General features: G+C 50.9%; 2 protein-coding genes across 10 annotated transcripts; one reads left to right on the top strand and one right to left on the bottom strand.

Moving 5' to 3' along the window:
- The first annotated feature begins 231 nt into the window (after positions 1 to 231).
- On the top strand, positions 232 to 14,859 carry SYCE2 (synaptonemal complex central element protein 2). Of its 5 annotated transcripts, none has more exons than XM_060094012.1 (5): positions 232 to 286; positions 923 to 1,038; positions 11,300 to 11,474; positions 13,240 to 13,428; positions 14,550 to 14,859. In XM_060094012.1, the coding sequence occupies exons 1-5, from the start codon at positions 272 to 274 to the stop codon at positions 14,601 to 14,603; spliced, it is 549 nt and encodes a 182-aa protein (XP_059949995.1). In that variant the 5' UTR covers positions 232 to 271; the 3' UTR covers positions 14,604 to 14,859. The 5 variants fall into 5 exon arrangements, with proteins under 5 accessions (XP_059949995.1, XP_059949993.1, XP_059949994.1 ...); XM_060094010.1 differs by having other exon boundaries at positions 11,264 to 11,474; XM_060094011.1 differs by having other exon boundaries at positions 243 to 286; positions 905 to 1,038.
- Positions 13,093 to 20,183, bottom strand: GCDH (glutaryl-CoA dehydrogenase). Of its 5 annotated transcripts, XR_009531495.1 has the most exons (13): positions 20,122 to 20,183; positions 19,916 to 20,045; positions 19,791 to 19,826; positions 19,365 to 19,508; positions 19,134 to 19,196; positions 18,681 to 18,851; positions 17,840 to 17,969; positions 17,542 to 17,758; positions 16,904 to 17,007; positions 16,513 to 16,638; positions 16,063 to 16,223; positions 13,990 to 14,465; positions 13,106 to 13,486 (listed from the first exon to the last, which is right to left on the bottom strand). XR_009531495.1 is itself a non-coding variant. In XM_060094004.1 (12 exons), exons 2-12 carry the CDS (start codon positions 20,004 to 20,006, stop codon positions 14,392 to 14,394), a joined length of 1,317 nt encoding a protein of 438 aa, XP_059949987.1. In that variant the 5' UTR covers positions 20,007 to 20,045; positions 20,122 to 20,183; the 3' UTR covers positions 13,094 to 14,391. The 5 variants fall into 5 exon arrangements, 4 of the variants coding, with proteins under 4 accessions (XP_059949988.1, XP_059949989.1, XP_059949987.1 ...); XM_060094004.1 differs by having other exon boundaries at positions 13,094 to 14,465; XM_060094005.1 differs by lacking the exon at positions 19,791 to 19,826 and having other exon boundaries at positions 13,093 to 14,465.
- Positions 20,184 to 21,754: the final 1,571 nt, after the last annotated feature.

The raw sequence follows: 21,754 nt of genomic DNA, 5'->3' as shown, positions 1-21,754 counted from the left end.
TCCCCTACTGACCTTGGGCCCTGGAACCTCACACATGCGCACACGCGCGCTCAGCGACCACAGGCTCCTCCCGGCGGTGCCGGCTGCGCGCGCAGCGCCTAGACAGCCCAACCGCCACTTAACGGCCGCCCCCACCCCGCTGCACGCTCAAGTTCCCAGAAAGAGGCGGGGCTAGGAGTGCGCACCGCGGCCCATCTTGGGGGCGGGGCATTCCGGGGGCGGGGCAGGCGCGTGCGCAGAGAGCGCGAACAAGAAGGCGGGAGAAGACGGAATGGAGCGGCAGGGAGTACGCTGCCCTTGTTTCCTTCGCGCGGGCGGCGGGCGGCGGGCGGCGGGCGGCGGGCGGACGGGCAGGGAATGGCAACGATCTTGGGCTTCCCCGACGAACCCGAGCCCTGCCCATTGTCTCCTGCCATCGCGGCCCTTCCTCGCCCGACTGGGCTCCGATTTCCTGACTGACCTACCGGGCCCTGACTAACCGACTGGTTGTGTGACTGACGCGCTGACAGCCCAGGCAGGACCGACTTCCACGCATGGCGAGTGGCAGGAGTAGGGTAGAGAGAGACTCAGACATCCACGCGCCTCACCCGTTTTTCTTCTTCTTTTTCTCCTACCTCTTTTCCCTCCTTGAAGGCCTTGAGCCGACTCGCACACCAGTTAGCCCAGGCCCCCCAGCACCCCATCCGGAGCACCTGTCCTCACCCAAGCCCCTCCAGGTCTCCCCACCTCAGTCCTCCTGTGCTCCAGGCACAGGATCCCCGCGGTCCTCGTGGTGCCCGTCCCAGCACCCCCCGTCTCTTCTGCGGGTCCCCAACATGCCGCAGCGGCAGACAGAGGTGCCCAGGGTTGAAGGGGCGGGAGGAGGGGGCTCTGACCACTTCTCGCCCTCCTTCGACCTCTCAAGCGCTGGCCGTGCTCACAGGTGGACATGCCCCAGGTAGAGTGCAAGGACCAGGAGCCACAGCTGTTGGGGGAGAGCCAGGAGCAGCAGCAAGGCGAGGAGAGCCGCGAAGAGGAGGCTGGTCGAGGGCCAGCTAGGTGAGGAAGAACCCGGCCCATCGAGTCCAAACAGACCCCTGAGTCCCTCTCATTCACCCTTTTCTTCCACAAGACCCTACCAGTGTCTGCTCTTGTCGCATTTGTTGCACATACTCGTCCAGCATCTCCCATGTGCCTGGAATGGAAGTGCTGGGGACACAGCAGTGAGGTGACATTCTAGGAGAATGTCTATAAACTCGGGAATATGCAGTAGTCAGGGGATGCTAAGTGCTCTGAGGGAAAAAATAGGGAGAGAGTGACAGGTGGCCAGTTTATTTATTTATTTATTTTTAAGTTGATAAAACACATTTTGTTTATTCTAATACAAAGCCAGTCTAAATCAGCGAAGTCTAAATTATAAAATAAGCTTTTAACAACTAGGAAACAACTTTTATATATATGCATTAGCCAATCTGAATTAATCCAGCCAAGTATTGCTTTGAAGAGGCCCTTAGATACCTGGAGTTAATTTGAAAATGAAGAAAAAATTGCTTAAGAACATCATATAGCAGTTCCTGTTCAAGACAGCTGTGTATTGGGTTGGCCAAAAAGTTTGTCCGACTGTTCCATAAAATGGTCAGGAAAAACCCAAACGAACTTTTGGGCCAACCCAGTATGATGCCTGTGAACTCCCCTCCTCCCAAGAGTCTACAGCTACATATGGAACAATTTCCTCTTATAAAAACCTAAAGGCTGGGCTTCCCTGGTGGCACAGTGGTTGAGAGTCCGCCTGCCGATGCAGGGGACACAGGTTCGTGCCCCGGTCTGGGAAGATCCCACATGCCGCAGAGCGGCTGGGCCCGTGAGCCATGGCCGCTGAGCCTGCGCGTCCGGAGCCTGTGCTCCGCAACAGGAGAGGCCCGCGTACCACAGAAAAAAAAAAAAACCTAAAGGCTGGCTGAGTAATAACTACACATTAGGCAAATGAGAAGAAAATCACATCAAAGTGGGTAGGAAAGGCTAGGAAACAATCTCACCATATGCCCTACCCCCAGTGCGGTGTCCCACAAGCAGGAGGGAACTCAAACCCTGGAGCTTCTCCCTGAGGACTGAAGGGTTCAAACCCACTCCTCAGGCATTTCAACTTTTTTTTTTTTTTTGCAGTACGCGGGCCTCTCACTGCGCCACCAGGGAAGCCCCATGTCAACTTTTAAGACATACATTGGAAAGATAAGCTCCCCAAATATCTAACTCTGAAAACCAACAGGGCTCATGTTCCTAGACCCACCAGACTCTAGTGATCTTAGAAGCTGCTCTTTTTTTTTTTTAACATCTTTATTGGAGTATAATTGTTTTACAATGGTGTGTTAGTTTCTGCTTTATAACAAAGTGAATCAGTTATACATATACATATATCACCATATCTCCTCCCTCTTGCGTCTCCTTCCCACCCTCCCTATCCCACCCCTCTAGGTGGTCCAGGTGGCCAGTTTAGATCAGAGGGTCAGGAAAGGCTTCACTGAGGAGGTGACAAGTGAACCATGAGGGTAAGGAGGACTACACTCCAGGCAGAGAAACAGCAGCTGCAAAGTCCCGGAGGGAGGACTGTGCTGGAGCAGCATGAGTAAGAGGGAGATAGTAAGAGATACAGTCAGACAGGTAATGGGACTTTGAATGATAATTACCCATGAAAAGATTTGGAATAGAGGAGTGACAGGAAGTGACTACAGCAGGGTGAGGACTATTGTTAATAAAGTTTTATTATAACAGGGTTGCTTCTGCAGAGGTGAATTTTTGCACCTGAGACTATATGGCCTGCAAAGCAGAAGACTTCCTATCTGGCCCTTTATAGAAGTTTGTAGTCCTCTGGACTAAAAGGCTCCCTCTAGCTGCTGTGTAGAGAATAGATTATTGAGGGCGGGATTGGAAGCAGGGAGGCCAGTGATGAGGCAATTGGAATAATTTATGTGCAAGAAGACCCTAACTTGACCCAGGGTGGATCCATGCAGGTGATGAGAAGTGGTCAGATTCTGGATAGATTTAAGAAGATAGAACTAACATAAACTGCTAGGGGATTCGATGTTGGAGTGAGAGAAAGAGCAGTGTCATGGATAACTTTAAAAAGACATTGTTGTCTTGCACATTTATTCACCAAGTATTTATCAAGGGTCTTCTTTACCCAAACACTGTTTTAGATGCTGGGGATACAACAGTGAACAAATCAGAATTCCTGCTCTCTTGGAGCTGACTTTCTTTCACTTAGTAATACACACTTAGTAATTTATACAATGTACCCCAGTTTATTTATCTACTCACCTATTGAAGGACATCTTGGTTGCTTCCAAGTTTTAGAATTATGAATAAAGTTGCTATAAACATTCATGTGCAGTTTTTGTGTGGATGTAAATTTTCAGCTCCTTTGGGTAAATACCAAGGAGCACAATTGTTAGATCATATGGTAAGAGTATTTTTAGTTTTGTAAGAAACTACCAAAATGTCTTCCAAAGTGGCTGAACCATTTTACATTCCTGTCTTCAGTGAATGAGAGTTCCTGTTTCTCCACATCCTCACCAGCATTTTGGGTTGTCGGTGTCTTGGATTTTCCCCACTCTAACAGGCAGTAGTGGTATCGTTGTGTTGATTTGCAACTTCTTTACGAAGTATGAAGTTGAACATCTTTTCATATGCTTGTTTGACATCTGTATATCTTTTTTGGTGAGGTATCTGTTCAGGTCTTTTGCTTATTTTTAAATTGGATTTTTTGTTTTCTTATTGCTGAGTTTCAAGAGTTTTTTATATATTTTGGGTGTCAGTCCTTTATCTGATTTGTGTTTTGTAAAGATTTGCCCCCAATCTGCGACCTGTCTTTTCATTCTCTTAATGGTGTCTTTTGCAGAGTAGAAGTTTTAAATTTTAATAAAGTCCAACTAACCAATTTTTTCTTTTGATATTGTATCTAAGAAGTCACCACCAAACCCAAAGCCATCTAGATTTTCTCCTATGATATCTTCTAGGAGTTTTATAGTTTTGTGTTTTAATTTAGGGCTATGATATCTATTTTGAGAAAAATTTTGTGAAAGGTGCAAGATCTGTGTCCAACTTCACTTTTTTTGCATGTGGATGTCCAGTTGTTCCAACACCATTTGTTGAAAAGACTCTCCTTTCTTCACTGAATTTTCTTTGTTCCTTTGTCAAAGATAGTTGACTATATATGTGTGGGTCTATTTCTGGGCTCTCTATTCTGTTCCACTGACCTATTTTCTATTCTTTCACCGGTACCACACTATCTGGATCGCTGCAGCTTTATAGTAAGTCTTGAAATCAAGTAGCATCAGTCTTCCAACTTCATTCTTCTTTAATATTGTGTTGGCTATCCTGGGTCTATTGCCAAGCTGCCTTTCTAAAAGGTAGATAATTTTTTTTTAAATGTGATTTCACTTGGTGGCAAGTGCTGTGAAGAAACAAAACAGAGAAGGAGCAACTAGAGTGACAGGGAGTTTAGAGTAGCTGGAGATCTCTAAGGAGGTCACATGAGGAGGAGCCAGCCAGGAGGCGCCCAGGACCCCAAACATTCCAGGCAGAGGGAGCTGCAAGTACCAAGTCCCTGAGGCAGGAGCAGGCCTGGTGTGTTCACAGAACAGTGGGGAGGCCAGCATGGTAGGCATTGTGATTGGCAGCGGTGGCACCCGGGGTACACTGACAGATGCTCATACACTCCCAGTGCTTCCATCTGACAGGAGAGGCATATACTGAACAAGTACTGACACGGAGGAGGGCAGGCAGCTAGGAAAATGTTTCCTTTGTGGGCAGGGGAGTGAGTGCCAGAGGGGGACTCAGCACAGGCTAGGTCGCAGGGCATTTTGTCGGCTGTGGACTTGATCCTAAGGATTTTTTTTTTTTTTTTTTGGTAACAGCTTTATTGAGATATAATTCATTTACCATGCACTTCACTTACTTAAAATGTACAGTTCAACTGTTTTTAGTACATTCACAGAGCTCTGCAACCATTACCACAGTCAACTTTTTAACATTTTCATTGCCCTGAAATAATCCTTTGACCCCTTAACCATGACCTCCCAGTCCCTGCGTCCTTCCCGGTCCCTGGCAACCACAACTCTACTTTCTGTCTCTACAGATTTGCCTCTGCTGGATATTTCATATAAGTAGAATCATACAATTATGTGGTCCTTTGTGACTGGCTTCTTTCACTGAGCATAATGTGTTCAGGGTTCATCTATGTTGTTGTAACATGTATCAGAACTTCATTCCTCTGTGTGGCTGAATAATATTCTATATTATGGATGTACCACGTTTTATTTATCCATTCGTCAGCTGGTGGAAATTTGCATTGTTTCTGCTCTTTGGCTCTTGTGAGTAATGCTGCTATGAACACCCATGTACAAGTTTTCATTTCTCTTGGGTAGATACCTAGGTGGGGAATGGCTGGGTCATAGAAGTAACATGCTCAGGTTCCTGTTATAAAAAGACACCACCTGCTCTGTGAGGAATGGGTGGGAGGGGACATGAGTGGACCTGGGAGATAGGTGGGAGGCTTCTTCAGGGGTGGCATCTAGCAGGGCAGATGGAGAGAAGAGCGGGGTCATTTAGTGAGGCATGAGGAAGGTGATGAGCTGAGGATGTCTCCCAGCTGCGGTGTGCTGGAGCCCGCTCCTGCCCGCAAGAGCCAGTTCTACACATCACTTCCCAACCTGGCATTTAGCAACTTCATGTTAGTAGCTTGAAATTGGCTATAGTGGGAGTCTCTGCACCATGGAAATTGGCAAACACTACAAAGAACACTACAAGGCTTCCCCTGCCACTACCGCTCCCCGCTTTCTGGCTTGGGGCAGTTTCCAGCTGGCAGAAGCACAAGTTGTATTTTGCCCTTGTTGAGTCTGAGGTGACCAGAGAAATAAACATGAATGCGTCCAAGATAGGGGTTGGACTTTCTGATGCAGAATTCAGGGTTTGGGGGGGGCGGCCAGGGGCTGGAGATGGTGCTGCTTCAGTGAAGGAGCTCACCTGGCGATAGAATGAGGCTCGGGACAGGGCGCCTGAGGACCGCACCACGCACAAAGCCAGCTTCCTCTTGCCTCCCAGATTCCTCAGTTGTAAACCAGACCGCAGGGCGGGATGGTTTCCAGGTGTGTGCAGTCAATTGGAGACCAGAAAAAAAAGAAGTAAATAATAACTGAAGTAGTTTGATAACACCTTCCTGCAAATAGTATGTTTAGACTGGGATCTAAGTGGTGAGGAGACACAGAAAATTGCAAATCATTGAGAGACTTCGAGGAGTTCCAACAAAAGAGTTTTGGGCTGAGAAGCAGATGGATTAGAACCAGTGCAAGGACCAGTTAATAGATCCAGCAGCAGACTCTCAGTGACATGATTAAAATGTGAGCACATTTCGGGCGAGAAGAGCAGAGGGGGAAAGGAATGGGCTCCTCAGCTTCGATTCAAACCTTCCCCCTTCCTGGCTGTACTTCAGCAAAACATCGTTTTGCCTAAGCGCCAAAGATTCTGTTGTGTTCCTCCTTGAATGTTTGATTAGCTTTCCTCCCCTCCTGGGACTGCCGCCTGCGGTGGTCATAAGTGGCTGGCGGATTGTTTACTTGTATATCTGTTAGAGGCCATGGAGGGAGGGCCCCACCAGCGGGTGGCTCTGGCTCTGGCTCACACGCCTGCCAATCACAGCTTTACCTGGAGCGAACAGATGGTCTCTTCGCTTAAACCCATTTCCTCCGCAGTTCCCGGGCCCCCTGCCAGCCTGAGCTCTTCTCGGGAGCTAGGTCCTAATCCTCAAAGCCGAATTAGGTACTCCTTAGAAGGACAGACCATCATAGATGAGCGGAGGGATGTGTTCACAGCCCCCATCCCGACCGCCCACTGCCCTACCCCCTGCACACGTGGCCTACTGTGTTGAGCTGACTTCCATTCCCTGGCCTCCATCCAGGGTTGGGCAACAGAGGCAGGCCCGGGAATGGGGGGAAGCCGGTGGAGAGGACACGGTGCATTTTGTTTATTAAAGTTAATTGGTGAATGCAGGCCCAGGGAAGCCTATGATTCATTAGCATCCTGATTAATATGCCGCTGCTGAGTATTAAGAAAAATGAAATGGAAAGGAATAAATCCCCAAAGGAGAGGTTGGGAAAAATCAAGAAGCTCTCTGCAGACATCTGATGCAGGCCTTTGTCCCATAACGAAATTTGAGTGAGCTGAATTCCATTGATTTTTCACCATTTGTGTAGCTGCCACAAAGACCAGTTCCAGCTTTATCCCTTGAGCTTGAAAAAGGAGCAACTCTGAACAGTTAGCAGCTCAAGCAGATTGTGAGCAATTATGCAAAAAGAAGCACCTGGTTCTATCATTTATTTTAATTTCTGAATCCTATACTGTTGGGACAACAAAGCAACTTTGGGTGCAAAGTGGCTTAAGAGCAAGAATGTTACATCTGGCTCTGGCTTCAGCAGCAGTTCATTCATTTAGGTATTCAGCAAATAGTTGTGATGCCTTTGGAATGAAGGCAATGCAGCCCCTGCCCAGAGTGTGCATGGCGCCTGGGGGGAATCTAGTGTACAAACTGGCAGTGTTGTGATTAGAAAGCAAAGGAGAGGTAAGGATGCTCCAAACGTTGCCTCGTGAAATTGGCAGAAAGGAAAAATCATTTCAGGCAAAGGCTGATGAGTTTGGTGAAATTGTGGAAGGTTTCAGGTTGCTGGGAGTGGAGGGTGAAAAGAGAAGGTGGAGGCCAGGGCCCTGGAAAGCCTTGTGTGCTGTGCTAGGGAATTTACTTGATCCTGCAGCTGGTGGGGGCTCTTGTAGGCTGTGGAGCAGAAATGGGACATCAGATTGCGGTTATAAGGTCACTAGGGCCCAGGTGAGAATGATAGGCGTGGGGTTGTGAATGGTTGGGTGGGGAGGAGAGGATAGATTTGGGAGAAATTAAGAGGTGGAAATGAAAGGATTTTGTGACAGGATTTGGAAGGACAGAGAGAAGCCAGGCTCCAGGCTGACTGCTAAGTTTCTGGCTTGGGAACCAGGTGGCTTTTGGTGTCATTCAATGAAATGAGGAGGGAGGACAACATTGGGCTGGTGTGTAGCTTTTGTTGTTGTTTTTTTTGGCCGCGCTGCCCTGCATGTGGGATCTTAGCTCCTCGACCAGGGATCCCCTGCATTGGAAGCGTGGAGTCTTTTTTTTTTTTTTTTAAATAAATTTATTTATTTATTTATGGCTGCATTGGCCCTTGGGCTTTCTCTAGTTGCGGCGAGCAGGGGCTACTCTTCATTGCGGTGCGTGGGCTTCTCACTGTGGTGGCTTCTCTTGTTGGGGAGCACAGGCTCTAGGTGTGCGGGCTTCAGTAGTTGTGGTGCATGAGCTTAGTTGCTCTGCGGCATGTGGGATCTTCCCAGACCAGAGCTCACACCCGTGTCCCCTGCATTGGCAGGCAGATTCTTAACCACTGCGCCACCAGGGAAGTCCTGGAAGCATGGAGTCTTAACCACTGGACCACCAGGGAAGTCCCTGGTGTGCAAATTAGAGGAGTTTGAAATGCCTCTGGGACAGCCAAATGGAATGGGCCTGGGGATAGTCAGGTACCTTGTTGGGAGCTCCGAAGTTTGCGAGAGGGCTTCCCTGGTGGCACAGTGGTTAAGAATCCGCCTGCCAATGCAGGGGACACGGGTTCGAGCCCTGGTCCGGGAAGATCCCACATGCCACAGAGTAATTAAGCCCATGCGCCACAACTACTGAGCCTGCGCTTTAGAGCCTGCAAGCCACAACTACTAAAGCTGGCGTGCCACAACTACTGAAGCCCATGCATCTAGAGCCTGTGCTCCGCAACAAGAGAAGCCACCACAACGAGAAGCCTGCGCAATGCAACGAAGATTAGCCCCCGCTTGCCGCAATTAGAGAAAGCCCACGTGCAGCAAAGAAGACCCAACACAGCCAAAAATAAAATAAATACATTTATTTAAAAAAAAAAGAAGTTTGGGAGACATGAAAGCATGGATGGTAATGAAAGCCCTTGCTAGTCATTCATTCATCTATTTGATGCACTTTTATTATTCTTCCCATGAGAGGTAGGTACCGGGGACAGCAAAACGTTGTTTTAACAAGAATGCCCAGGGAGACTTTAGTTGGTCTGTTGTTTTCTAGCTGATATAAGGCTTTGCTATAAAATGTCTGCCTTGATCAGAGGCACACTTTCTCATCTTGACAAATGCACTGAACACAAGTGTCTGGCTTTAGAGGCAGATGAACTTGCATGCTTTGTGTGAAGCCAGAGGAGGGAGGACTAGATCAGTATCCTTCCCTCATTCAGCAAACAGTGGAGGACTTACTATGTCCTGGATGCTGGGAATGCAGAGATAACTGGGGAGATAAGGGTGTGAACAGTGACAAGCATAGGTCATAGGCGGCTTTGAGATGCAGTGGTCAGGGCTAGGTCTCACAGTCAGAGAGCAAATGCAAAGGCCCAGGGGCAAGAAAACTTCTGGTAAGGAATACACGAGGACAAGGACACAGCCAGCATCTCAGGCCTGAGGACTTTTGTGTCTGGCTCTCATGCACCCAGGTTTCACTGTGCTTGCATCCTGAGCCAAAATGAAGAGCTCAGGCAGTCGGGGAGAAGTCAAAAAAATAGTTGTATGGAGGAAGCATCCAAAGATCAAGACATGTTTTTCTAAGTAGCTCTGCCTGGCTTGCAGTCATGGCTGACTTTATGGTTGTGTGTGAACTGGTGTGTTGAGGAACTGCTGTGTTGGCACCTCCGAGTCAGCCATTCGGAGCTGGAAGCACCTCAGGGGGCGAGGAGGAAACTGAGAACTTTGGGGGAAGAAGGACACAGGCTGGGGGTCAGGCCAACTGGGCGCCACACCCAGCTCTGCACAGACTGGCTGGTGATCCTGAGAAAGTGACACAACCACGCTGAGCCTGTGTCCTCAGCTATGAGGTAAAGATGATGGGGATAGACCCCAAAGCGTGGTCGTGAGGATGCAGCAAGATGAGGCATGTAGTTTAGCATGGTGCGTGGCAGATAAAGCAAAGAAATGGCCAAAAAAAAAAAAAACAACTTACCTTAAACATTTTAGCTTAATTTAAAACACCAATGGGTCTGCTGATCAGATTGCAACATTTTTCTTTTTTTTGCATAAACCTCATTCATAATGCATTACCCACAATTTCCACTTTTGTGTTTTTATGGCAGAGCAAAAACTTACAGGACTTGACAAAGCGATCTGTACGCAGAATCCTTCTAGATTTTTATGTTCTTGGTCCCAATATATAGCTGTCTCCCCCACACTTGATTTAATAGTTATGTTTTATTAGGGTCACCTTTATTCATTCCATTTAGCTTTATTAGACACCTGTCCCTTTTTCACATGTCACTAGCTAACATGATATTTAATGAATTGCATAATTATAGTCATGTGTACAGTGTGGGACAAACATAACTCTTTTGAGGGGTGTTTTTTACATTTTTATTTTTTAACATAATTACCTCTTTTTTTTGTTATTTTATTTATTTATTTTTGGCTGTGTTGGGTCCTCGCTGCTGCGCGCGGGCTTTCTCTAGTTGCGGCGAGTGGGGGCTACTCTTCGTTGCAGTGCGTGGGCTTCTCATTGCCGTGTCTTCTCATTGCGGAGCACGGGCTCTAGGCGTGCGGGCTTCAGTAGTTGTGGCACACGGGCTTTGTTGCTCCGCGGCATGTGGGATCTTCCCAGACCAGGGCTCAAACCCGTGTCCCCTGCATTGGCAGGCGGATTCTTAACCACTGCGCCACCAGGGAAGCCCCCCATAACTACCTCTTGACAGGCCACCTTACCTGATGGGAGCAGAGACATGCAGGTACTAGCCCCAGGTGGTCTGCATGCTGCTATGAGCATCACTAAGTAGGTTTAGAAAGGGATGGAAAGGGATTCAGCAGGCTGGTGACAGGAAGATCATCTAAGAAAGCATCTAAACTATTTTTAATATTATTGATACTCATTTCAAAGCAACAAGTTGCTGTAATAAAACGACTGTGGGCTTTGCAGTCAGGCAGATCTTCTTGTTCTGGAACCTTGGGCAAATTTTGTTTGTGCTCCTGGGTCTGTTTTCACAGTTATAAGATGGGATGCCATCCCTGCCTCTCAGGGGTGGGGTGGGGGTGTATGTGTGAATGAAATAAACAAGTGTCACCCACGAGAGACACACAACACAGGTTCTCCTCCCACCACAGAGCTAATTCAGATCAGCCACTGTCAACAGAGTTTGGCGCTGATCTCAGTTTCCTATACTTTCAGAAGTCAGGTTTCTAGCCCCTCTATCGCCACCTCCAGTGCCAACCACCACCTGATGATGCTAGAAGGGAAGTCAGGACCCTACTTCTCCTCTCTGGACTCGAGCATCGACATCCTGAAGAAGAGGGCCCAGGAGCTGATCGAAAACATCAACGAGAGCAGGCAGAAGGACCATGCCCTCATGACCAACTTCAGAGACAGCCTCAGGATCAAGGTGACGGATTTCCCCCTACATACTGCCAAGCCCCAGTGAAAGGGGAGGGGGTTCTTTATGTAAAAAGTGAAAGGGGGGGCTTCCCTGGTGGCGCAGTGGTTGGGAGTCCTCCTGCCGATGCAGGGGACATGGGTTCGCACCCCGGTCCAGGAGGGTCCCACATGCCGCGGAGCAGCTGGGCCTGTGAGCCATGGCCGCTGGGCCTGCGCGTCCGGAGCCTGTGCTCTGCAACGGGAGAGGCCACAACAGTGAGAGGCCTGCGTACCGCCAAAAAAAAAAAAAAAAAAAAAAGTGAAAGGGCAGAGAATGAACCGCAGTTATGTTCCCAGCATGGTGCTAGGCAATTTGCATGCAATACCTCATTTCACTCTTACAACAATCCTGCAAAGAAGAGATTGGACCCATTTTGTAGATGGGAAAAAATTTTCCCAAGTGAGAGAACGAGGATAAGAAGCCAAGGTTCATCTGCACCCACAGCCCAAGCCCTTACTTCATGCCAGGACTAATGGCTGTGGCAGGAAGGCATTGAGGCATAACCTGCATTGTCACACCCATTTGTCCTCCAGAAGTCGAATGATTTGTGACAGGAGAGTGGAGGTCCCTGGACATGGCTGGGACTTATATCTAACAAAGCCTGATGTTATGTTCAGGTCTGGTGTTAATGGTTGTCCCCGCCGATGCTTCTTCAGAATGCGTAATGGGTCCTATGAGCTGGACAGCTTGTGGATTCCACATGTCATCTCTCAATGACAGGCTGACTTTTTTCCCTGCCCCCCACCATCCCTACCTACCTTGTACATAGAAAATTTAGAGAGTAGAGAAAAATATAACATAGCAGAAAAAATATAAAAACACCCTTATGATACCACCACCCAGAAGCCACTTTGTTGTATGTTTTCTTCCAGTCTCTGTTCTATGTACTTTCCTCCTAACCTGGTTGAGCTTATACTATACACATAATTTTGCACCTTGTTTTTTTTTAATATTTATTTTATTTATTTATTTTCCTTTTTTTTTTTGGCTGCGTTGGGTCTTAGTCATGGCACACGGGATCTTTGCTGAGGCATGCGGGATCTTTTTAGTTACGGCACGCGGTCTGCTCAGGTTTCTCTCTGGTTGCGGTGCGCAGTCTTCTCTCTAGCTGTGGTGTGCGGGTTTTCCTCTCTCTAGTTGTGGTGTGTGGGCTCTGCAGCACGCTGGCTCTCTAGTTGAGGTGTGGGAGCTCAGTAGTTGTGGCACACGGGCTTAGTTGCCCCACGGCATGTGGGATCTTAGTTCCCCGACCAGGGATTGAGCCCGCATCCCCTGCATTGGAAGGTGGATTCTTTACCACTGGACCACTGGGGAATTCTCGCACCTTGCTTTTTTTTTTTTTTTTTTTTTTTTTTTTTTTTTTGCGGTACGCGGGCCTCTCACTGTTGTGGCCTCTCCCATTGCGGAGCACAGGCTCTGGACGCGCAGGCTCAGCGGCCATGGCTCACGGGCCTAGCCGCTCCGCGGCATGTGGGATCTTCCCAGACCGGGGCACGAACCCGTGTCCCCTGCATCAGCAGGCGGATTCTCAACCACTGCGCCACCAGGGAAGCCCGCACCTTGCTTTTTAAAAAGAAAAACTTAACATATAGGCAATTTCACCTCCAGTCACAGGAGTTGTTTTTACCACTTTTATAAGATAAATTGCAGAAATCTTAAAGAGCCAGCTAGAACAAATGTCTTGTGATGCTTCTTGTTTGACTTTCCAAGAACATATCTTATTCTTTCAAAGGTTTCAGACCTGACAGAGAAGCTAGAGGAGAGGATGTATCAGATTTATAATCACCACAACAAGATCATTCAGGAAAAGCTCCAAGAGTTCACCCAAAAAATGGCAAAGATCAGTCACCTGGAAACAGAGCTCAAAGAAGTATGCCACACCGTGGAGACCATGTACAAAGACCTGTGCGGCCAGCCTGAGGTATGACTGAACTCACGAATGCACATGGGTGCCGCCGGAGGAACGAGAGTTGTAGCAGCTAAGATGAAAGTAAAGTCAGATTTGTCAACAGAGAACAAGGACATTAGCACCACCGGGCCCTAAACCCCACAGGGGCCACTATTTCTGCAAAAGCCCTGGGGCTCTTGCCATCCCACTTGTGGCCCTGCGCTCTCCTGTAATGTGGTGAGTCCGAACTGAGAAGCTGGACCGTTATTTCCCACACTGTGCGTCAGCTCTGTGGTGACAGAAAGGACAAAATCCCCTCTGCCCTCAGCCCTGAGCCCTGGCAGTGCCTAACCAGGTTTATTTATTACAGCCGAGCCCAAGACTCAGGCATGGATCACTCTGGGGCGGGGGAAATCCCCACCAGGTCCCAGCGCGCTTCACAGCCCCGACACATGTTCCTTTCTCCTGTGACTGAAATAACTTCTCGGGTGGTCACAAGTAACTGTGGTCCGACACTGTGGGCTCAGACATGCTGGCTCTTTATTATTCTCTTTCCCCCTCACTCTGCTCCAACGTCCAGCATAAGGCACTTACCCTAAGATGGGAGGGTCAGAGGGCGCAGAGTAAACTCTTGCTGTGTGGAGGGGGTAGTTTGCGTCGTCAGACACCAGGTGGGTCTCACAAGTTGCTTCCGTGTCACTCTCCTTCCCTCTCCCTGCTCCCCTGTCAAAGGGAGCTTCTGTTCCAAGGTGAGTGGAGTCTGTTCCCATCCACAGTTAAAACTGGATTGAGAAACTCAGTACAGACAGTCCCATCTTCTTTTTAAGGAACACATTTGAATGACTTCAAAAGGGAAATTTTGATATTTAAAAATCAGCGTCTCTCACTTCCCACCAGAAGAAATGGCTCCATCTGCCACCTCCCTGACTAAGCTCAGAGCGCAGTATCTCCCTGGGAAGGGGTTTGGTACCATCCGGGCTCCCAGGTGAAGTGGGTTCACTTGCTGGCTGTGAACGCCTGGATCCCTGTGATTGCCCTTCCGAGGATCAGAGCATGGATGTCATGAGTGCCTGGGCAAGATAAATGCAGAGTTGGTTTGGAGTCTTAACAGCTCACAACTTCCCTTTAAAGTCAATCTTCATGTCTCCCCACAGGCTACTACTTTTACTTTGGAAGGAGAACAGACCCACAAAGACAGCGAATGCTGACAGCTGCCAGGAGAGCCCCCTTAGTGACAGCCACCAAGGGAAGGCTCAGAGGCCACCATTCTGGCCATGCCGAGAAAATTGTTTTTCAGAGTTCTGTAATGCATCTTGGCAAAAACCGACCAACCAACCAACCCAAAGCTCCTTGTGCCAGGCCCAAAACTGCAGCGAGTCCAGCCCCCACCATGGGCCAAGCTTTGGTGCTCCCCGATTCACCCGACCCCAACCCCACACGGTTGATTAAACAGTTGATTTTCAACCCAGCCATGCTTTCTTCCCACAGAGGTGGAAAGAGCTGATGAGCTCTGCAGAAATGGATCAGGCCCTTTCTCACTCACAGGAGGAATGGGAAAGCAAACATCAGACAATTAGTTGCCTGTCCCAGATGATCCCCCATCCTAGAGCCACCGCCCCACGCCCTACATTCCACATCCCATCCCACATCCACATGTCTAAGTAATACTTTACAGCCCTCAGTGTTCTCATTTGCTCTTCCTCAGCTTCCAGAGGTGGAAGGCAGAGATTATGGCCTCCCTTTTATGGAGCAAAATAATTCTATTTTCTTCCTAAAGTGCAAATCTCACCCTGTCCCTCCCCTGCATAAAACTATCTGAAGGTGCCCTCTGCTTGTCCTCCGGGTCACTGTCATGCCTGTAGAAACCCCCCACCCCCAGCCCTCCTTCTTGCTGTTCCTGGAATGTCCCATCCAGAATACCACATGGATGCTATTTCACCATCTCTGCCCAGGGAGCTCCTACACCTCCCTCAAGGCTTAACATGGTCCCACTTTCTCCCTAAGAGATTGAGTGCCTGTTACAGCTCCTCTAGTTCTGCGTGACTCACACTGAAATTGTACACCTCTTTTCTTTTTTTTTTTTTGGCCGCACCACGGCTTGTGGGGTTTTAGTTCCCCAACCAGGGATTGAACCCAGGCCACCGCAGTGAAAAGGCTGAGTCCTAACCACTGGACCGCCAGGGAATTCCCCACATCTCTTTTCTTTTTAATTATCTTTTTCTATGTCTGTCTTCCCATGAGGCAAGGGGTTCTGGGCCCCATGTGAGTCACAACTAGTTGTCAGGTGCAAACACCACAGCCTGCAAATGATTTACCTTTTCTCTTTTTTTCTCACATAAAATGGAGTGGTGATTCCTGTGTGTAGCTGCACTCTCACTACCTTGCATCCACCAGCTCGCTGGGCATTAATGCCCCGCTCTGGGAATGCCTGAGGAAGCCGTAAGCAGGCTTGGGAACATCCCTCCCCTGGAGCATAACGGAGGAAAGGACTGGGAAGGTTTACTTCCACGGTCCCAGTATGGGCCACTCCAGATGAGGGACACAGGGTGGGACTTGCCCCAGGTCATGCTGCCGACTGGTGACAGCTGGGAGTAGGACTTGGGTCTGCTGTCCTCTTCCTCAGACATGAGGCCACTGTGAACCCCACCCCAGGGATCCGGCCCCCACCTTCATAGGTGTTCACGGCCTCCAGGTTCATGGCATGCCGGATCACGTGATACTCATCAGAAATCCCATTCCCTCCCAGCATGTCTCGGGCCTGGCGGGCAATGTCCAGGGCCTTCCCACAGTTATTCCTCTTCAGCAGGGAGATCATTTCCGGGGTGGCCCTGGGAACAGCACAGACATGTAACGAGCATTGGATTATAAAGAACTGACCCTGCTTTGGGCATCCAGGCATCCCTACACCCTGGACAAACCCAGCTGGGGAGGAGGGTTACCGTCACAGCAACAGACACAGCTCCTAATGAGGGAGAGGCAGGAAGGGATGGGTCCCAAGGGGCCACCAGGCAGGAAGGAGCGCTCTCTCCAGGGCCAGCTGCCACCATGCCCAGAAGGGGCACTGGGTCCTCCCACCACAGCTGCCTCCCGCTTCCTCCCCAAACACACAGCCCCTACTTGTCTTGATCCTTCAAGCGGCCGAGCTGCAGGCAGGCATGAAGGCCCAGCGTGATCTCGGTGAGCATGTCCGCCAGCTTCTTCTGAATCAGTTGGTTCTTGGCCAGTGGGACACCAAACTGGATCCTATGTGGTCAGGGTCAGGGTAAGTACAAGGAGGGCCCACTCTCCAGTCCTGTCCCAGGGCCTTCCCATGCTGCCTGAGCCCCCATGCAGCTCACTCTGGCCCTGTTGTTGACGGAGCCCCTCACTGCTCAGAAGGACTCCCTCGGCCATTTCACAGAGCAGGGAACTTAGGTCTCGTGGGTGGGGGCCAGGGGTGGGGGGGTAAGAGAGGGAACCCAAGCCCCCACGCACTCCCCCAGGAGTTCTCATGGCAGCCCCTACACACCTGTCCAGGGTGTACTGCCGGGCCGTGTGCAAACAGAACTCAGCAGCTCCAAGCACACCCCAGGTGATGCCATAGCGGGCATTGTTTAGGCAGCCGAAGGGACCCTGCAGGGTTCAGAGGGGGCCTCAGCCCCACCAAGAGGAGATGAGAGGCCTGCGCAGAACTAACTTTTAAGTAGGGGGGAGGCCCCCTCCCCAGACACTCAAGACATGCAGTCAGTGTAAACAAGGGGGACTCAGGGCAACTGTTTAAGTCACACACGGCCCTGACACCAAAGCTCATGTACACAAGGTCTTGCTCACTGCTCACTCTTGGTTTGCATACAGTTCTACCCAGCCCAGGGTCTGGATTGGATACTCAGACCTGGGGTTGATGTAAGGAGACAGGAAGATGCACATGCATCAAAGGATTAAGCTCGTTCAGGCCTATATGTACTGGGCAGAGCCAGCATGAGTGAGATGGTCACCAAAATGGGGCAGCTTCTGCACATCAGTGAGCCAGGCAGAGCCTCTCCAAATCACTACTGTGTGAACTCCATGTGTGACTGTTCCCCAGCTGGGTCTCTAGCATGGTACCTGCCCAAGAAAAGCGAACCAGCAGGTGACCTGAGGCCAGTTCCCAAGGTGGCTGCTGCTTACCGCCAGACCAGACGCCTTGGGCAGCACATTCTCCTCTGGCACTTCCACATCATCCATGATAATCATACCCGTGGCCGAGGCCCGCAGAGAGAACTTTCCCTCAATCTTGGGGGCCGAGAGGCCCCGCATCCCCTTCTCCAACAGGAAGCCCCGAATGCAACTATCTTCGCACCGAGCCCACACTACAAACAGGTCGGCCACAGGTGAGTTGGTAATCCTGGAGGCAGGACAGGCAGTGAGGCGTCTGGCCGTCACCCACTGCCCTTGCCCACCTGCCTGAGGCGCCCAGGCCCCTCACCAGGTCTTGGCCCCATTGAGGGTGTAGCTCCTGCCGGACGGGTTCTGGTGGGCTCTGGTCTCCATGCTGCCGGGGTCACTCCCATGGTTAGGCTCTGTGAGCCCAAAGCAGCCCAGGAGCTCCCCCTTGGCTGCAGGCATGAGACAGGGTCACGAGGCTGCCTCTCCCCCATTCATTTCCTCTACTGAAAATTGTCAGCCTCTCCACTGAGCCAGGCGAAGGCAGATCCAGCCCTGCCCTCACAGTACTCCCAGGTGGTGGGGGGACAGGTCTCACCCAGGCCATAGTCACAATGCCATGATGGGGTGAGGCCCAATACAAGTCAGGAAAGGGTGGGCTAAACTGTCTTGAAGGGCAGTGAAAAGGAGTTAAGCAGGAAAAGTGTGAAGAGCAGTCCTGATAGAGGGAGCAGGATGTGCAAAGGCTTAGTGGTACAACTGAGAGTTCCAAGTAGTTGAGTGTGGCTGGGAAGGAGCAATCAAGGCAGTGGCCAGAGATGAGGTGGAAAGATCAGCAGAGGCCTGCTCATGTGGGGTTTTGTGGACCCAGTTAGGAAGTTAAGACTTTAAACTTTGGACTGGAAGGGGAGTACAGAAAGCAAATCACGGGGGATCTGATGGTGGTGAGGAAGGGACAGAGTTAAGAGGGATCTAGGAAAAAAAAAAAGACTTAGAAGAATCAGATGTGGGGGTGAAGCCCAGGGTCTGGCAGGGGGCCTGAGTGGCCACTGGTAATATCCTTGGGGTGAGGACAGAAGGCAGGCCTGGGGACAGCCCCGCCCCTGAGTTTCAGACCATTGGGACTGCCTCCCTTCCACCAGGCTCCACAGGCAGCTGCTCACCCAGCCGCGGCAGGTACTTCTGTTGCTGCTCCTCGCTGCCGTAAGCATAGATAGGGTGCATGACAAGGGAGGACTGGACACTCATTGCTGACCTGTAGCCGCTGTCCACTCGCTCCAGCTCTCGGGCCAGGAGCCCATAGGCCACAGATGAGACTCCAGCACAGCCATACCCTGGTGGGTGGGCGGGGGGAGGGGAGAAATAGGGCAATGGGGGACAAAGCCCTGCCCAGCTGAGATCAGTGACTCCTGGGACCCAAGAGACAGAGCTACATAGGGGCACCCAAGGAGAGGGTACCAAGCTGGCCCTTACTTGAGGGTTTCATCCCCACAGCCACTTCAGACAGAGGGATTAACATCCTCTCTTTACAGACTGGGAAACTAGGCTCAAGGAAAGGAAGGGGCTTTTCAGGACACAGTGGGGGCTGCAGAGTGTGGAGAGAAATTTGTCCCTACCTTTGATGGTGGGGCCCAGCACACCCAGCTCCCCCATCTCTGAGATGATCTCCCGGTGAAAAACTGCAAAGGGACAGATGCCCAACTTCAGCCTTGGCCCACTGGAGCCCCAACCCAGGGCCAGAGGTGCCCTAAGGCCCAGCTAGAGCAGGCAGAGCTGGTGTGAATGGTGGAGAGTGTGGTTCAGGTGGCAGCGGGAGCTCCAGGGTGCCCACCCGCCTGCCTGGGCACCTTCGTTGCGATTGGCCAGCAGGATGCGGGGCATGAGGCGCTCCTGGCAGTAGGTGCGGAAGGTGTCCCTGATGAGGACCTCATCTGCTGTCAGCTGCTCCTCCAGCAACAGTGGGTCCCTCCAGTCAAACTCGGGCCGCGAGGCTGGGCAGAGTTGGAGGAGGTGGGGCTCATCCCTGCCCACCCGACCACCACACCCTCCCCTCCCCCAGAATCATCAGCCCCATCCCTCAAGCCCCATTTCGCTCCCAAAAAACGTGGGCTGCAAACAGGACTGACAAAGTGGCCTTTCTCGGGGAAACTCACTGCCTCAGCGGCCCTGCCTCCCCGCCTGGGCAGCCCTCGGATTCCGGGACAGAGCCCATCCGGGACAGACAGACAGTTGGACAAGGGCCGCAGACACACGGCGCGACAAGGGGTCCTTACACTTGGCTGATCGGCTCTGGGTCTTCCCGCCTTTTTCTGCAAACACAGGACGGGAAAATCACCCCGGGAGAGTCCCCGAGCCTCAAGTTTCTCCCTCCCAATCCCACCCCCGGTCCGGCACTGACCGGTCTGCGTCGCCGCCGAGCTCCATGAACGAAGGACTCGCAGGCTGGGTCCGCGGCTCAGTAGCCGCCTATAGACGCCTCTCAGGGCCATGTGGGCAGCGAGCTGGCGAGCGGAACAACCAAGGCCGACCTGGAGGAATGGAGGCGTCTGAGCGGACTTGCTCCCCCGGCCCTTTGCGCCCTTCGCCCCTATAGCCAGTCCTTACCTGGAGCCCCCGGGCTCACCGCACAGGCCACAGTGCTACTGACCAAGGCTTTTGACCTCCGGAGGGGGCGGGCGGGGAAGAGGCCAAGTGGGGCTTGTCATTGGTTCGTCCTAAGACTCCGCTCTTTCAAGGCTCTGCCTTTTAAAGGGGCCACGGCAGCCTTGCCGGTGTAAGCAGGCACGCCCAAGCCGAGGCACCTTAACCCCTTTAAGGGGCGGAAGAGGGAAGGGGGCGGAAGGCGAGTGCGCCAACTCGATTGGCCAGCTGTATTCCTGCTCTGATTGGCCCTGGGAGGGAGCTCGGCCCACTCCTGGTGGTAGGGGGCGAGGGCAGAGTCTGGAGTTAAAGTAGACAACTGAGGCACGAGAAAAATGAGTCCTACCTAGTACCCAGGAGACCAGACCTCAAGGTCTCCTTTAATGGGGGTACTCTGTGTGGGAGGAGGAGGTGGGCTCTGGTGGGCGATCTCAGCCCAAGCTGTCTGCCAGTCTGTCCCAGGAAGCTTGCTAGCCACATGTGACTGTGACTTGGTGTGGTTCCCTATGCTTTGTGATTCTGTGCGGTTGATTGAGCCTGAGTAACTGTGTATCTATATGTGAATGGGGCTGACTGTTTCTGTGACGTTGTGGGGCTGTTGACTATGGGTGGTTGTGTGACTGTCCGTGTGGCTGAATGTCTTTGTGGTTTCCTAATTGTAAGCTCGTGTAATGGTATTCTGTGTGATCGTGTGTTTTTGTGGTACTGTGTGCATGACTCTTTTTTTAATAATTTTTTCAGGGCTACTGATTTTTTTTAATTTTTAATTTAATTTAATTTAATTTAATTATTTTTGTCTGTGTTGGGTCTTCATTGCTGCGTGAGGGCTTTTCTCTAGTTGCGGCGAGCGGGAGCTACTCTTCTTTGTGATGCGCGGTTCTCTCATTGCGGTGGCTTCTCTTGTTGCAGAGCGCAGGCTCTAGGCGCGTGGGCTTCGGTAGTTGTGGCACGCAGGCTCAGTAGTTGTGGCTCACGGGCTCTAGAGCATGGGCTCAGTAGTTGTGGCGCACGGGCTTAGTTGCTCCGCAACATGTGGGATCTTCCCAGACCAGGGCTCAAAGCTGTGTCCCCTGCATTGGCAGGCAGATTCTTAACCATTGAGCCACCAGAGAAGCCCCATGACTCTGTTTTGATGGCTTTCTCTGTAGATGTGGCTGTTATCTTTGTGAGAATATGACTAGATATTTTTGTGTATGTCTGGGCGATTGTATATAACTATATGTGTCTATGTGTTGTGTGTGTGGTTGTGAGCTTGAGTATATAGCTGAGTGAATGGCTATGCTCACCTAGATCACTTTTATGAGCACTTGTGTCGTGTGCTTTCGAATCTGGATGCATCATGCTTGACCATTTCTGTATCTGAAAGTCACTCATCTACCATGACCCTGTCCATTTCCCAGTTGGGGAAAGTAAGGCTCAGAAAGCAGATTGGTCTTGCTCAAGGTCACAATGGACCAGGTGCAGAGCAGGGACCAGGACTGGGATCCGGGCCTTCTGCTTCCCAGGACAGACCCCTCCCTGCTCACCCAGGAACGCCTCTTCCCACATAGACAGTCTGGGTAGTTGTGTGTGTAGAATGCTCTGTCTCACACATTGT

The sequence above is a fragment of the Mesoplodon densirostris genome, chromosome 3, assembly GCF_025265405.1.
Source record: "Mesoplodon densirostris isolate mMesDen1 chromosome 3, mMesDen1 primary haplotype, whole genome shotgun sequence".
Classification (NCBI taxonomy): domain Eukaryota; kingdom Metazoa; phylum Chordata; class Mammalia; order Artiodactyla; family Ziphiidae; genus Mesoplodon; species Mesoplodon densirostris.
Note: the sequence above shows the minus strand (reverse complement) of the source record. Positions and strands in the feature narration are given on the sequence as shown.